Below are 14950 nucleotides of genomic sequence, written 5' to 3'. Positions count from 1 at the left end.
TGAGAAGGCTGACCGAATTCCTGTGCCCATTGCCCACCCTAGAGCGAATCGCTGCTTATTCAGTTGAAGGTGCGCGAAAAGCATTTGAGTTCGGCCCGAAGTTTTGCCCTGCCTCCTTCTATGGTTCTGGATTCATGTCCTACTTTGCCGAAGTTGGAACTATGTTCTTGCTGATTTCTGGGCGGTGGATATAGTGAGGTTTGGTTGCTTCTTTTGGCTTGCAAGTTAGTTGGTGATAATTGTCAGTTTTGCTTTGGGTTTTATGATGCTATTGGTATGTGGTTTGCCATAGTTTTTTTTTTGGGGCAATTGAAGGTTTGTATGTGGTACGATGTATGGATGGATAATTTTATGGTGTGGAATTGACAATGTAGGTTGTCGGCTACTTCTGATTTCGGGTAGCTGGGACAAGTCATCCCTCATCTAGGCTTCTAAATTTCTCTTTATTAGCCACTTTTGGGTCTCTACTGTTTGAGACCTTGTGGATAGTCTTTTTTTCTGGGTAAAACTCTTTTATGTTATTTCTTTTATGTACTCTTTGTAATTGCTGTAGAGAAGAATCATTACTCATGCTTTGTTTGTATAAGTGGCTCTTCTTTTTGTATTCCAACCATTCGAGGACTGCATATGTTGTATTTTGTCCTGTTTGGACTTTCTTTTATAAACGTTCTCTACCACTTGACAAAAAAAAAAAATAATAATAATAGTACCAATACCATCGTTCGAGTCATTTTGAGGGAGGCAGATTCTCTGCCCTTTTACTTTCCGTACCCTCCTGTTTTATATGATCACGATTAAGTAATGTCAACATTTTATATATATATATATATATATATATATATATATATTTATAGAGATAATAAGACAAAAATGAATAGTAATATAAAATGTTGACGTGGCTTAACCATGACCACACAAACAAGAGGGCACGGGAAGTGGGAGGGCAGAGAATCTGCCTCCCATTTTGAGTAGTCTCATGGGTCATTTCGACGGAGATGGATTGTCTGCCCTCCTTTCTCCATACCCTCCTCATACCCTCCTGTTTTGTGCGGTTACGGTTAAGCCACGTCAACATTTGCTTTTTGTCTTATTATTTTTATATAAAAATTAATATAAAATGTTGATGTGGCTTAACCGTGACCGCACAAAACAGGAGGGCATGAGGAGAGTATGGAAAGAGGAGGGCAGACAATCCTTCTCCCATTTCGACCCACTTGTAAGTTGTAACACAACACCAATTTTGAACCTTAACCATACGATCAAGTTGGACAACTACAAAACCAGCCCGCACATAACTCCCTTATTGTCAACCACTTAGTATATAAGCTTAACTGGTTGATTACGCGCTTATTGAAGATATATTTAGTTTCTACGCCCGGTTTGATTTAGCAAGTTTGGTTAAAATTACTTTTTTAAAATGACTAAAAATGATTACAGATCACCAAAAGTGTTTTTAACCATCTTTTAAAGTGATTGCATATTAAAAAAGAGCCACTGTAGTGCCTTATACAAGACACGCTATGTTCTTCTAATGAAACTGTATTTATTGAAAGCGCTTTCTAGCAAAAGTGCTTTTTATTAAAGTACTTCCAAAGAGCTCTTAGATGTTTTGGGCCTGGCCCCCTAGACGCACCCAAAAAACAAAAAGGCTATATCCTGCATAATACTAGCAAAATACAAAATCTCTACCAGCATATGGTGTATATATTCTGTATGATGGTAATTTCTTACAACTGTACAAGAGTGAAGCTATATAAAGAATATGCTCAGAACAAGAGAAGGCACAGCATAAAACAGCAGAAAAGAAAGATGGTTACTCTATTGAGAGATCTGTCCAGCTCTACTTCCTGCCTTCTCATCCTATGACTACTTTGGGTGTACGAATTCGGATACGGGTAAGTAAACAAATTAGTGTTTGAGCTCCCAAACATCCTTTCAAACACAAACTCTCCAACCATTCCAATCGTTGGATTGGATAAATTTGTCAACGCTGTACCCCCGAGATATGCTGGTTCTGAGTTTGTAGCATAACCACCATAAGCGGGGTAGTACTGATCGTGAACAGACTCTGAATGCCTTTGCAAAAAATTTGGATGAAGTTGCTGTCTTGGCACTGATGTGGCAGTTGTAGCAGTAATCGAAGTGTTCAACATCGGTGGGGGTCTATGTGGTACGACCAGATCCAACTGAGGTTTCTTTCCATCAGAATCTGTAGAGGATAAGCCCCGACCATAGAGGGGAACCACTGAAGAAGGGGTGATGTTAGCCTTACAGACAGGACAAGTCTGCTGCGGGTGGGATTGTTCATCAGAGGCGGTTGGGACCTGAAGCCACTTGTAAATGCACGGCCAGCAGTACAGGTGACCGCAGAGAGTCACCACAGGTTCATGTGCTGAATCTAAGCATATGTTGCATTCAAAGCTGCCAGTGTCGTTGTCCGAGACTGTAGTTGGGGATGAGATTGAATTCCACTTCTTGACTGAAACATCTCCAACGGAAACAAAGTGTGTCTCAGGCTCATACAAGTTCTGTTCCATAGCGATATGTTCTGTTACAAAAGGTTTTGTTTATTAGTAAGCATAAACTGCCATTACACACCAGTAAAACAAAACAATTCAAGTGCGTGCGAATGTTTGCGCATTTGACAGAAAGAAGTGAGATTCCGTTAATAAATACTACAAGCAAGGAAATTCGATAGTACAAAAAGAAACTGTCCCTAAATCTTACGACCTCGACTAAAAGCTTTTATAATCAATCTCAACAATGCCACTGACAACTTCCTCAACCCGATTTCTATCTAAATAGACACTAAGCATCTATAAAAACCACAAATGAATCAAACAAAGGAACCAATAGAAAATAGGGTATAGTTAACTTTAAGGTAACAAAGACGAAGATACAGAAATATCAATTAGCACTGGCCCCGTATTTTTTAATTGGAGAACGAAAAGAACAAGGGTTTTAAACCCACTAATCATGTATAAGAAGAATATAAATGGCCTCTACCTATCTTAATCCTAAACAATTGGAAAGATGAGTATGACTAACATGCCAGCATCATGTTTTCCCCTCTTTTTTATCTCTCACCTCCAAAACAACTCTATGTTAAGACAACAATGTTTAATTTCGGTTTCTTGACGATTCAGTAAATAAATAAAATAACTCTCAAGAATAGATCTCAAGAACCCCAGAGGATTACAAGATTAAAGATTTCAGTAATCCAGGTTCCAAAACCTACAGATCTTGATTCTAGACTTCAAATCAAGCCAAAAGTATCCACACAAAAAAAATGTTTTGGAAGAAGAAACAATGTTGCAAGAGTGGACTATGAAATTATGAGGGATTTACGATCACAAAATTAATTAGAAATCGCATATGCCAAATCAAAGCGAAAAGAATAGCAAAAACTTTCTTTTTTCTACAAACGATACCGGGGAGGGGGGAATTGAAGTCGGGACCTTGGGTGCAAGGTGAAGGCTTCTAAGATTGCAAGCATAGCAAAACTCAAAAGCTTAGTCTCCAAAACAGAACAGGTTTATATTTATTCAGAGGGAATTCTAGAGGACAATTTAATTTCAAGAGAACAAATTAGAACCATGAGGATGCCTAATCATTTGTGAAGATGATCAATGGCCTTCATAAGAACTATAGTGTAAGATGCTCAATTTTTCGGATTCTGGGCAGCAAAATTAAGCCTAACAAAAAATTTACATATTCCTTCAAGGAAAATTCCCAGTTCTTTGTAATATTGATCAATCAACCCACTAACAGCTAATGTTTAGCAATTGAAACATGTTTTTATATAGGAAGTAAATCAGTTGAAACCGAAAAATCGCCAGTGGGAGAATTACAAACAAGGTTTTCCCTACATGAACAGAGACAATGGCAGAAATTGCCACCACCAATCACTTCCATTAATAAATTTCCTCTATGGAAAATCACATTCAAAGATATACACTTTAGGTTCCAGAAACAACTTCTCCCAAGCAAACAGAACTCAGAAGATGGGGAAAAAATAAAACAAAAACTCCTAATTATCCAGGACTACATGAAACGGTTATATTTTCAAGGGATTAGAAATCTCAGACATAATAAAATCACATTAAAACATGGCAATTGAAACCCCAACACAGAAAAAAGGAGGCGAAAAGGAACCAACCCATCATTGTTCTAAAAGTGAAAGCAAAATTAAAGAGAAACCCATCAAATAAAACCAACAAATTCAAGAACTTTCACAGACAAAGTCCAGAAACAAATAATATGAAAAAGAAAATTAAGAGAGAGGGAGAGGGAGAGATAATGCATACCGAGGAAGAGAAAAAGCTGGAAGGGATCGAGGTGGCTATCAAAAACAAGCTCCGAATCTTACAGGTTAAGAAAGAGAGAAGAGAAGAGAGAGAGAGAGAGGTGGTGGGTTTGATTGTTGGCGACAGAGAGCAGAGGTGGAATGGTTGAGAGCGAAAGGATGGAGGTGAAGGTTGTATAAATACAAAACAAGAAAGAGATCTTTGAGTATTGTATTTTGGTGTAAAGTTGTTTTGGGTCTCAAGTGTCATGCAAGATGTGAATATATATTTACAACGAGTTCAACCGCGTCGGGTCTTCAATGAATCAACGTATGAATGGAGTTATTATGGTGGTTCAATTCAACGCCATGACCCCATTTTTTACTTTACCCCTCTTTTATTTTCTTTGTTTGCTTGGACGAATTTTTGTATGTATTCGGAGTACAAGATGATATACACTTACGTGACATAAACATATTGTTATGGTAATGTTCTGTAGCGTTGAAATAAGAGAAATGTTAAGAGACTCTAAAAAAAGTGGGTCTCTTCATAAATTCTCTGTCACCTCATATTTTTTGCACAACATTTTATAATGTTGACATGTGAATTAACGTAAACAGTGAGGTCATAGAGAGTCTGTGGAGAGTCTCCTTAGCATTCACATGCCCTTGGTTTGTTGGCAAGGGACGCCATTTGCGATGTACGTGTGTCATATAAGTTGTTCTTTGCTTTCTCATTGTCCTTCCACTTTATTATTACACATGGTGTATCGCTTGTCTTCTAATAGAGGATAAATTTTTCAGTGTGCCATAAACACATTCTGGTACATTGAGTGTAATAATATAATTGGTTGAAACTTTTTTCAATTTTCAATCAACTGTATTATTACACTCGGTATACTGAGCCATATTTATTGCACCATGCAAAATATCTCCTAATACAGTAAAAAACCTGAGTTTGATTGAGGTTAGAGGATTAGGATCCTCTCCTGAGCTAAGGGTGAGGATCCTCATGAGCAAACCTATGGGGCCGTTGAAATTTTATCCAATGGTTACAAACAAGGAGCCCCTCTAAAAGTTATAATAATTGTAACCGTTGTATAAAATTTCAACGGTCTGATGGGCTTGCTCATGAGGATCCTCACCCTTAGCTCAGGAGAGGATCCTGATCCGAGATTAGAAATGAGTTTTCTTGCCACGTGTGAAGTGTGATTGATGCGGCAAGAAGGTAAATTAGAACGAGCTTAAAGTGTTTAAGCTTATAAGATCTAAAATTCTTTGTGTAAAAAGTAAACCACTTATTTTTTGGTAACCTTATAAAATCAGTTTCTTAGCTCTTTTTTTTTTTTTTTTTTTTGTCAATATATTAGCTCAGTTTTAATTGGTCTTGTCACAATCACTTTTTGTGTATTTGATTAAAGATCTTGAATATAGTCTATACAAATCTCTAAATTTATTTTTTAAGGATGAAAAATACTCCATCCACATTAACAAGACAATGTTTTATTTTTAAATTATTGTAATTTACGAGAAAAGAGTTTCACACTCAAATGTTTAGGAGGTCGCTTTTCTTGAACTGAATTATCTGTTATGAACTGGATCATTAAATTGGATTAGAACAAAATATGATCCACGTACCTCCTTACGTTCATAGCTACATCACATGCACCAATAAATTCACATTTAGGTCAAAAATCTGTGCAGCCTTGCTATTGGTGTTTGGCAACGGCCAGCAACAACAAAGGAACCTTCCTGGTTCCTAGCTATGAATTTAGAAGAATCAACTAGAAACTACGACTAAACCAGTGAAAACGAAACCTCATTTTCTTGACCAAAGAAAAATATTTGGCAGGTAAGTAAGCAAAAGCTGATTAGGGTTTTCATTGGTTATAACTAAGCAAGGGAAAAATTGAAGTTGATGAAGATTCAGGGAGTCGATGGAGATTTTACTTTTGGAAATTGACCATCCAGAAGAATGCGACTTGCTAATTAATTATATTTTAATGATAAAAATAGGGTTGGATGTTGGAGGTTATGCTGACTAGACCGTTACCTGCAACCGTCTTTATCTTTAATTAGTCATTTTAACAAATAAATAAATAAATTAACTCTAATTAGTCTTAGGTAGTTTCTATACATGCCAGGTGGAATTAGCTGCTGATTAATTATCAGCGGCCTGATTATTTTGAGACTCAAGAAATGAGTAGTTGCCCTAGCAGTAGCAGACCAGTGTGTTTTGAATTGATAAGTTGACAGCAGGTTGGACTGCGCATCTTAAATAAAAAATAACATGAAATAAGCACGTTAATTAATACTTAAGTAATAATCTAATTATAAAAAACCACGTCATATGGTCTATAAATTTGGTTTAAATAGATAGTCTTCGATAGGCTTTCACATGATTGTCACATGATCGAACTCTAATGTCATTACTATTGATTAGTATGTGGTAGTGCCAAGGGAGAAATAGTACACCAAGGGGAAGAGGAGAGTTTTGTTTCACGTTGAATGATTTGTCTAGAGGAATCCATAGAGTTGTGATACTTCTTTGAATTGTCTTATGATTTTTTTCATAATAAGACCCATTACTTATACACGATAACCCTTATGATAAGTCATACTTCTTATCACATTTTTGGTTAAATGTTATCAGTACACCAATCTTACGGTGCACCTTCATACATCAAATACACACATAGTAATTAAAGCCAACATCATCGTGATCATATTCTAACATCTCTCACTTGATCATGATGATGCAAAATCTTGTTGGCTAAATAGATTGGATATCATTACCGAGTATCCAATCCTATGTACTCTTAACTTTCCAACTGTAGTTTACAAATATTTATAAATTGTCGTCGGTCCATGGTTCGGCTTATAAATGTGCATGCTTTGATCACTATTACTAACCACGCTTGTACTAGCGACTCCATTTTACTAATCTTTCAAGTAAAATGGTACCATTACTCTATTCCAAGAAAATACCATATATATATAGTATTAATGGCGACTTCAGCCAAGTCCAACTTGAAATGCGTTAAAATTTCGATCAAGTACTTCCTCCTAAACCAATCATGAGGCTTTCCTAGATACACTTAATCCACGACTTTACACATTATACGCCAAGATATTATACAAATTCAAACTTAATGTGTTTGACAAATTTACATACAAGAAGATCTGTTATAGCTTTGTTACCTCGCTAGTGCCCCTATATCTTTTATCCAACCAAACAATCAGATAGAGTCTCATCAAATTTTTCATTTCAGGCATCCTCAAAATCTTTCCAATGCCTATACCGCATGCCCCTACTGCAACATCTAGATAATTCCAACTTGTAGTCACATACTCCTCTAAATTTGCTTTTAGAGAAATCCTTTGGTCATACAATTGGTCGTCATCTTACTAAGGTTGTGTGGCCGACTTTCACTTCATCCCTCTCCCTATAATTCCATATAGTGATAGTTTACATTAATGTGTTCTTAAGAACTAACAATTCCTAAAAGATGGCAGACTTATTGTCATATAACACATTGGCATACTTTCTAGGAATACAATATCGATATGCATCAATAAACAACATATACTAAAGAGTACTTACCGGCCATATTATAACACAATTTTGTTTCTTAATTAATCAAAAAAGGACAATTATGTTTTTAATAAAAATTTCATGCAACAATGCACTACAACAATAAAAAAAAAAACACGCATATTATTACTTAATTCAATAAATTTCATATGTTGACTTCTTACTAACTCTCTTAACTTCTTGTCAATTTGCTTGTGATTTATTGGCATAAGGGAGCTGGAGTCCCCCTAGAGGCAAGGGGAAGGGCACATGAGTCACAAAGCCTCTTCTAGAACAAGTCTTGTTTATCAAGTAATCTCATCATTCTTCTTAAGAAGAAAATGGGAGAGTGCCTCTTGGATAACAAAATATGATCCACATACGTCCTTACAAATAAGGTGATGATATTCATACACCCCTTTTTTCCTCTTATACACCTTCTTAATTTCCAGCATTTGGCTCGAATGAATTGAAAAAGATCAAATGACATAAATCAACATAAGATGTGTGAGAGGTAAAATGATATGTATGAATAGAACCACTTTCCATATATATAGCTACATCACATGCACCAAAATTCACATTTGTGTCAAAAATCCGTGCAACTAGAAACTACGATTATATCAGTAAACATGACATCTCATTTTCTTGACCAAAGAAAACTATTTGGCTGGTAAGCAAGCAAAGCTGATTAGGGTTTTCATTTGTTTATAATTTTTGAAATGCGGAAAATTGTAACAAATAAATTAAGCAAGTAAAATTTTGAAGTTAATGAAGATTAAGGGAGTAGATGGAGATTTTACTTTTGCACGTTGACCATCCAGAAGAATGTGACCAGCTAATTAATTATAGTTTAATGAAAAATATAGGGTTGGTGATTATGCTGACTAGACCTGTCTAATATCTACAACTGTCTTTATCTCTAATTAGTCATTTTAGTAAAGTCTTAAATGTTAAAATAGTTCTTGTGCTTTGCCCGTTTGGCCAATTCAGTTTAAGGATTATTAATTTGGCTAATTTCATCTTTGTATTTTATTCTATTAGTTAATATGGTCCATTCGTTTAATTTACTGTTAAAATTTTCATTTTAAATTAATTAAATATAAGATTTAAATAAAATAAAATAAACTAAATTGAAAACACAAGGAACCAAATCGGTTGGAGAGATAAAACATAGGACCCCTTCAACATTTATGCCTTTAATTAATTAAAAGAAACTCTAATTAGTCTTAGTTTCTATACATACCAGGTGGACTTAGCCACTAATTAATTATTTTGAGAAGCAAGAAATGAATAGTTGCCCTAGCAGTAGCAGACCAGAGTGTATTGAATGTTAAATGTTGATATACTATTCCTATGCACGTGGTTTGCTTATCGGACAAGGTTTTGATGCCCTAAACCTTTGGCTGTGTGGGTCGCCGCCATTCTACAAGTTTCTTGTGATTAGAGTTCACAGTTTTTGAGATGCAAAGACTTCTCGAAGTTTCAAACCATTGCTTAAAGAAGCGATTACATTAGGGTTTTTTTTCCTCAACATGTGTTTCAGATTTCATTTTGACAACACATCTTATATGATGACGAACTATTTGATAATACAACATTTTTCAGTATTATTAATTACTTGTTTGTAATTAAGATCGAAGCCGCCTTAGGTCCAGAAGGGTTCAAGAATCATTTTCCCCTCCCAAATCCTCCCTCAATTTCCTCTCCCATTTTCACAACATAAAAAAAATAGTTGGAAAAAAAGGTTGCAACAAACGCCTTAGTAGAGAGTAGGTGAAGCTCCCAACCTCTAAAAGTCTAACTCCGCCGCTTCCCTTCTTGTAATTATACGTTGTGTGTGTTCCACATTATTTGCTAAACAAATTCTATAAAAGACTATCATATGGAACATAAGTCTTCGGATATAATAATACAAATTCTTACAAAATAATTACTTTTTCTATCATGAAAGGATTAATGTGAATTCTAACGTGTGGATGTGAAGAATCAAATTCTTGTAGAATTCTAGCGTGAGTCTCGTCAGTCTTGTCCCCGCAAATCATGTTTCTGTTTGTGCCATTAAGAAATATAAAGGGTTACTGCAGAGTCCAATATTGCCATTCAAAAGGAGTCGATCGTATATAATCCAGGATCCCAGAAATCAGTTTGAGATCAAATAAAGAACCATTTTTGTTCACGTCAAGATCTCAAATCATATCTAACTTATTCCTTTTCTGTCTTTAATATCCACCCTCTGCAATTCCTTGTAATTTTTTATGATCGGGTTGATCAAAGTTTGGTACCCGATTCCCTTCATGAGAGTTGTACTTTAAATTGCAAGTGGTCCTTGTATGGCGGTGTGAGTTCGAACTTCATCAGTGACTAATCTAAATTTAATCTAACAAAATTTATCGTTTTCAAAAGTATATTTTAATGAGAAGGTCTTCAACAAAGCATAAATTATGGAAAATATATCATCTCCGGATCTTTTCCTCCAAAGCTCAAGGATCAAGTGATCCGAGCTCTTGAAATTTGATCAAATGGCAAAAAATTATTATAACTTTTAAAATTTTTTACTAACTTTTCTGTTTTTAGTTGTTTGATCAAATTTCAAGAGTTCAGATCACTTGATCCTTGGACTTTGAACGAAGAGATCCTGTCTAAATTATGGGAGTGAGAAGTCCAGCTTAGGATGACAGAAAAATATCTCGCGACTAAGAAAAATATGATATGCTTACACCTGAATGACAATTCAAAGGGTTCAATCAAAATTTAAAATACATGCTCAACCTGATTTTCTATGTAACCCTTTTTTCTTTTTTTGACAAAATAGTAGTAGATTCTTTAGGGAACTTTTAGTTTAAATATCAAATTCAAAATAACTTTAAGTTAAAATACCATATTTTAAAAGTCAAACTAATTTACTAGTTAAAATGAAAATAATGTCCAACCCTACCATATTTCACTACGTTAATCGTATAGGGTGTAGGGTACAGTTCCAGAATTATGGGCTCCGCCCAAGACACGAGACATACACCCCAAGCCTTAAGCTCCTCCCAAGGACATTCTAAAACCCTAAACCCAAATGATCAACCTCAAACCTTGACAAAACTTCTAAAACGCTAAACAATCATAGTCAACCCCAGGTCCTAAGGGACCTTATAAAATTGGTAAGGACATCTCCAACCGAAGGGTCCAGAGAGCCAAATGGCTGAATATCGTCTCCAACCAAGGGCTAGGCCAGAGGGCTCTGGAATCTGGGAGGGCCCCACGGAATCGGAGAGGGCTAGAGGGCTGGATGTCCGTTTTTTTTTTTAATGTTTTGTTATTTTTGTCGGTTATAGCTGACAGAAATAATATACACTATATTATTAGTGTCGGTTATTATTAGTGTTGGTTATAACCGACACTAATAGCAATGTTAATATAATATCAGTTTGAACAGTGTCTGTTAAAACCGACACTAATTTGAATTTGAATTCCAACAGCTAGCCAGTCACTAGCCGTTGTATTCAAAAATTTTTTTTTGTTTTTATGAATTTAAACCTTTTTTTTTCTATAACTTCCTATAACTTTTTTTTTCTATAACTTATATTTTACAAAATTTGGTTCATATTTTTTTTCGTATAACTTCTATTTTACAAAATTTGTTTCATATTTTTTTTTAAAATTCCATTTTTTTCCTATAACTTATATTTCACAAAATTTGTTTCATATTTTTTTTAAATTTCATTTTTTTCCTATAACTTCTATTTCACAAAATTTGTTTCATATTTTTTTTTAAATTCCATTTTTTTCCTATAACTTCTAGCCGTTGGATTTGAATTTAAGTTGTAGTTTTTAAAAAATAAATTATGTTTGGCCCTATGGCCCTTTGGCCCTCGGTTGGAGACGGTTTTTTGTGACGGGGCTAAAACAAGCCCTCTAGCCCTCTGGCCATCGGTTGGAGATGGAGGCAAATATGGCCATGTACTGTTCATTAAAATATAGTAATATCTTGGATAATCTTGGAGGGCCAGAGGGCTAAAACGAGCCATCTGGTCAGCCATCGGTTGGAAATGGCCTAAAAGAAACAAACTTGAGGACAAGATATTTTATTTAGTCATAGGCTCAATTACAATAAAGTTTGTGGCGTATTCTGAAATACTTTAAAAAAAAAATTCTTACAATATATGCCCAACTTGGTATTTAATATGAACTAACCTTTAACGGTATTTTTGTCTCAAAATTGAAATTTCAAAGTGTAAATCTATACCCATGTTGACAACAACTTTTGAGTTATAAAGAATAACATTCTCTCTTAGCAAATGGAGGTCTCAATCTCAGAAAGATAAGTATCACTTGACTGTGTATATTGTTATTGGCAAGACGTGTGGGATTCAAAAATGCCTTCATTTACTCTATTTTATGGTTTTCGACCCCATGCAGTGCACAATATACCTAAAGGAAAATATTCATTGGCCACTAGGAAAATTCAAGATTGTGAAAATTGATGGCTGTGACAAATCCAGATGGGGATGGCAAATGTTATATGATCCCCACTTTATGCGGCATACAAATATTCAACCTTATCCAAATCAACAAATTAAACTGCCCATATGTCATCAACCGTATACTTTGGAAACCTTAAGTTCATGAATGTTGTATTGTCTAAATCTTAAACTTTGTGTAGGTTTCCCCTAAAAATGATATTTCCATTGTAACTCTTAAAGTATGCAAGTTCAATCGTAAATCATGTGAAGACATTGGATTGGATGACTTGCCTGCAGTTTTGCCAGAAATTTGGAATATTTTGTAAACTGTATGACATGGTTGTTGATGATTGGATTATTACTTAACTGTTGATTAACGAGCTTATTTCCTATTGGTTACACATCACAAGGTTTACAAAATTGGTTAAAAAATTGGTCTACTTAACATTACTCTATTTTGTCAAGTGTAAATCGTATATGCTCAATATATATTAACATACGAGGTCTCTAACCACACATTGATGACAGACTAATCTTACTCCACATCTAGTTTTGATACCACATGTCAGACGACATCCAGGTCAAATAGTACACCAAAACAAAATTGGTGGCCCCAAAAAATACACCATGGAAGTTCAAACTTGGATTAAGAGTTTGAAACCTTACTCATCTTCCACTAAACCAACCCTTAAGGATTAGTTCAAATTTTGATCCAGCATTTCAATTAAAGATGTTGTTTATCCTGTTTGGTCATTTACGAACTCGTGCACATTTAATCTCTTTTATGGCGCTTTCATGCACGTAATCGTGAGCATTCATTTAAATGTAGTTTTTCCTTTAAATTAATGCCGAATAGGAAATAATTAAGGACTTCCCATATATTTTTCTGTACTGAAAGTTAATGTCAACAGGCAATTACATTACATGAACACAAGTACTCGTGTGTATGTGATCACTACTTGTGTTCTTTAATTTCATGTATATTTTGCATACAAGATTTGAGGTTCGATCGCGTTGGGGGTACATGTCAAAGAATTAAAGGTCAAAAACGAAATCATGAAGTTTGATCATCCCGAAGAATATGACATGGAGTTCCTTTTCTTTGCAATCTTCTTGACTTTCTGAGATGGATTTTATCAAAACGGAAATCAATCGAAGTTGGAACTTTCTATCATGCTGACTAGACTCTTATCCGTATGTTGGGGGGACATTATAAAGCAAGCCGGCATTCGGGTCAAGTATCTTATTCGACTATCCAATAAACGGGGCCCGCCTTGAGGGTAGTCGGAGGAGGCGGGTTGCTTGGGGCCTCCATTTTTAGGGGGCCTCCAATTTTTATTTTATTATATTACATATAAATTAATATTACGAATTTTGTGATTGTTCATAAGAAGTTTACAAACTTAAGTCTTTGGGTTTTTTATAATAGAACTTTGTTAGTTATACAAGTTACAGTTGCCTCTGCGGAAAGAAGTTTTTCAAAATTAAAGTTGTTCATATCTTATCTTTGATCAACTATATCACAAGAAAGACTGAATGAGTTAGCTATTTTATCAATTGAAAAAGAATTGGTTGAAAAATTAAATTATGTAAACTTAATTAGTACATTTGCGTCTAAAAATACGAGACGTGTTATTTAGGTAAGGTTTGTACATCTTTCTTATTTTGATATTAATTTTTAATGATATATGATGAAGATATAGAGCTTTTTGTTTTAGAGAATTCTTTTTTATACATATCAATGTACAAAGCGTCGTGGTCAAAGAACTCTAAGACGCCACTTCAAAGACTCGATTAGGGCCTCCAAATTTTCAGCGTTGGCCTTGCCAATGAAATGTTAAATATCGTTAGTTACTTTTCACTAAGAGTTCTGTTTGCAATATATTAATGCTATAATGTTGGCAAAGTAACAGTAATACAGATAATATGAAAAACACGTTTATGAAAAATAAGATTAATCTGCTTATCGATATTAGGTGGTCTGATATTTCACGTGATTTGGTGCCTTGTGGCTCTCACCCATGTATGGATACTGGATAGTCATGTAGCTTCAATGAAATATAATAAGCCACATGAATCTTACACAGAGCCACGTGTTCTTTTCATCAGCAACAGTAATGTGACACTTGGCATACGGTAGAGAATCAAATCTTCAGGATGAAAAATGATGCTTGGCTTCTTATATTAGGAGGCCTATGGTCGGTCGAATTTTCTAAATAATCAGGAGCTAATTCCAATATACAAAGCCTTCACATGGAAGAAATTTCTACTGTTGAATATGAATAGTCTAATAAGACCTCTCTAGCAATGAAAGACTCCTCTCTCATGTATTTTCTTTCAATACGGAAAAGTGCGGAGTGTTAATTATAACTCTCATAATAAAGTGTATCAAGTTGATCCACTCCCATGCGAAAATTCAGCATCTTCCAAACCAACAAATAGTAGAGAATGTCAGTCAAATTTGGAACGTATTACAAATAAGATTCTGATATCGTGTTAGATTACCACTAAGCCTAAAAGCTTAACCTATCAATATACCGACAATGTATGTTAAACTTAAACTCATACATCATCGTAGCATGTCAAGAGATATGCCGTTGGATCAAACTTAAAAACAAAATGCTGATTTATTTGTAT

At 34.9% G+C, this 14950-nt stretch overlaps 1 protein-coding gene across 1 annotated transcript; it reads right to left on the bottom strand.

Annotated features, from left to right (window-relative positions):
* Positions 1 to 1675: 1675 nt before the first annotated feature.
* Positions 1676 to 4550, bottom strand: LOC126589471 (E3 ubiquitin-protein ligase RMA1H1-like). The gene is made up of 2 exons (XM_050254772.1): positions 4308 to 4550; positions 1676 to 2548 (listed from the first exon to the last, which is right to left on the bottom strand). Exon 2 carries the CDS (start codon positions 2535 to 2537, stop codon positions 1767 to 1769), a length of 771 nt encoding a protein of 256 aa, XP_050110729.1. The 5' UTR covers positions 2538 to 2548; positions 4308 to 4550; the 3' UTR covers positions 1676 to 1766.
* Between the last annotated feature and the right edge of the window lie 10400 nt (positions 4551 to 14950).

This window comes from Malus sylvestris, chromosome 11, assembly GCF_916048215.2.
Source record: "Malus sylvestris chromosome 11, drMalSylv7.2, whole genome shotgun sequence".
In the NCBI taxonomy this organism is placed as follows: Eukaryota; Viridiplantae; Streptophyta; class Magnoliopsida; order Rosales; family Rosaceae; genus Malus; species Malus sylvestris.
Note: the sequence above shows the minus strand (reverse complement) of the source record. Positions and strands in the feature narration are given on the sequence as shown.

Excerpts from the sequence above, each read along its gene's own strand:
- LOC126589471 (XM_050254772.1), bottom strand. The coding sequence starts at position 2,537 with ATGGAACAGAACTTGTATGAGCCTGAGACACACTTTGTTTCCGTTGGA.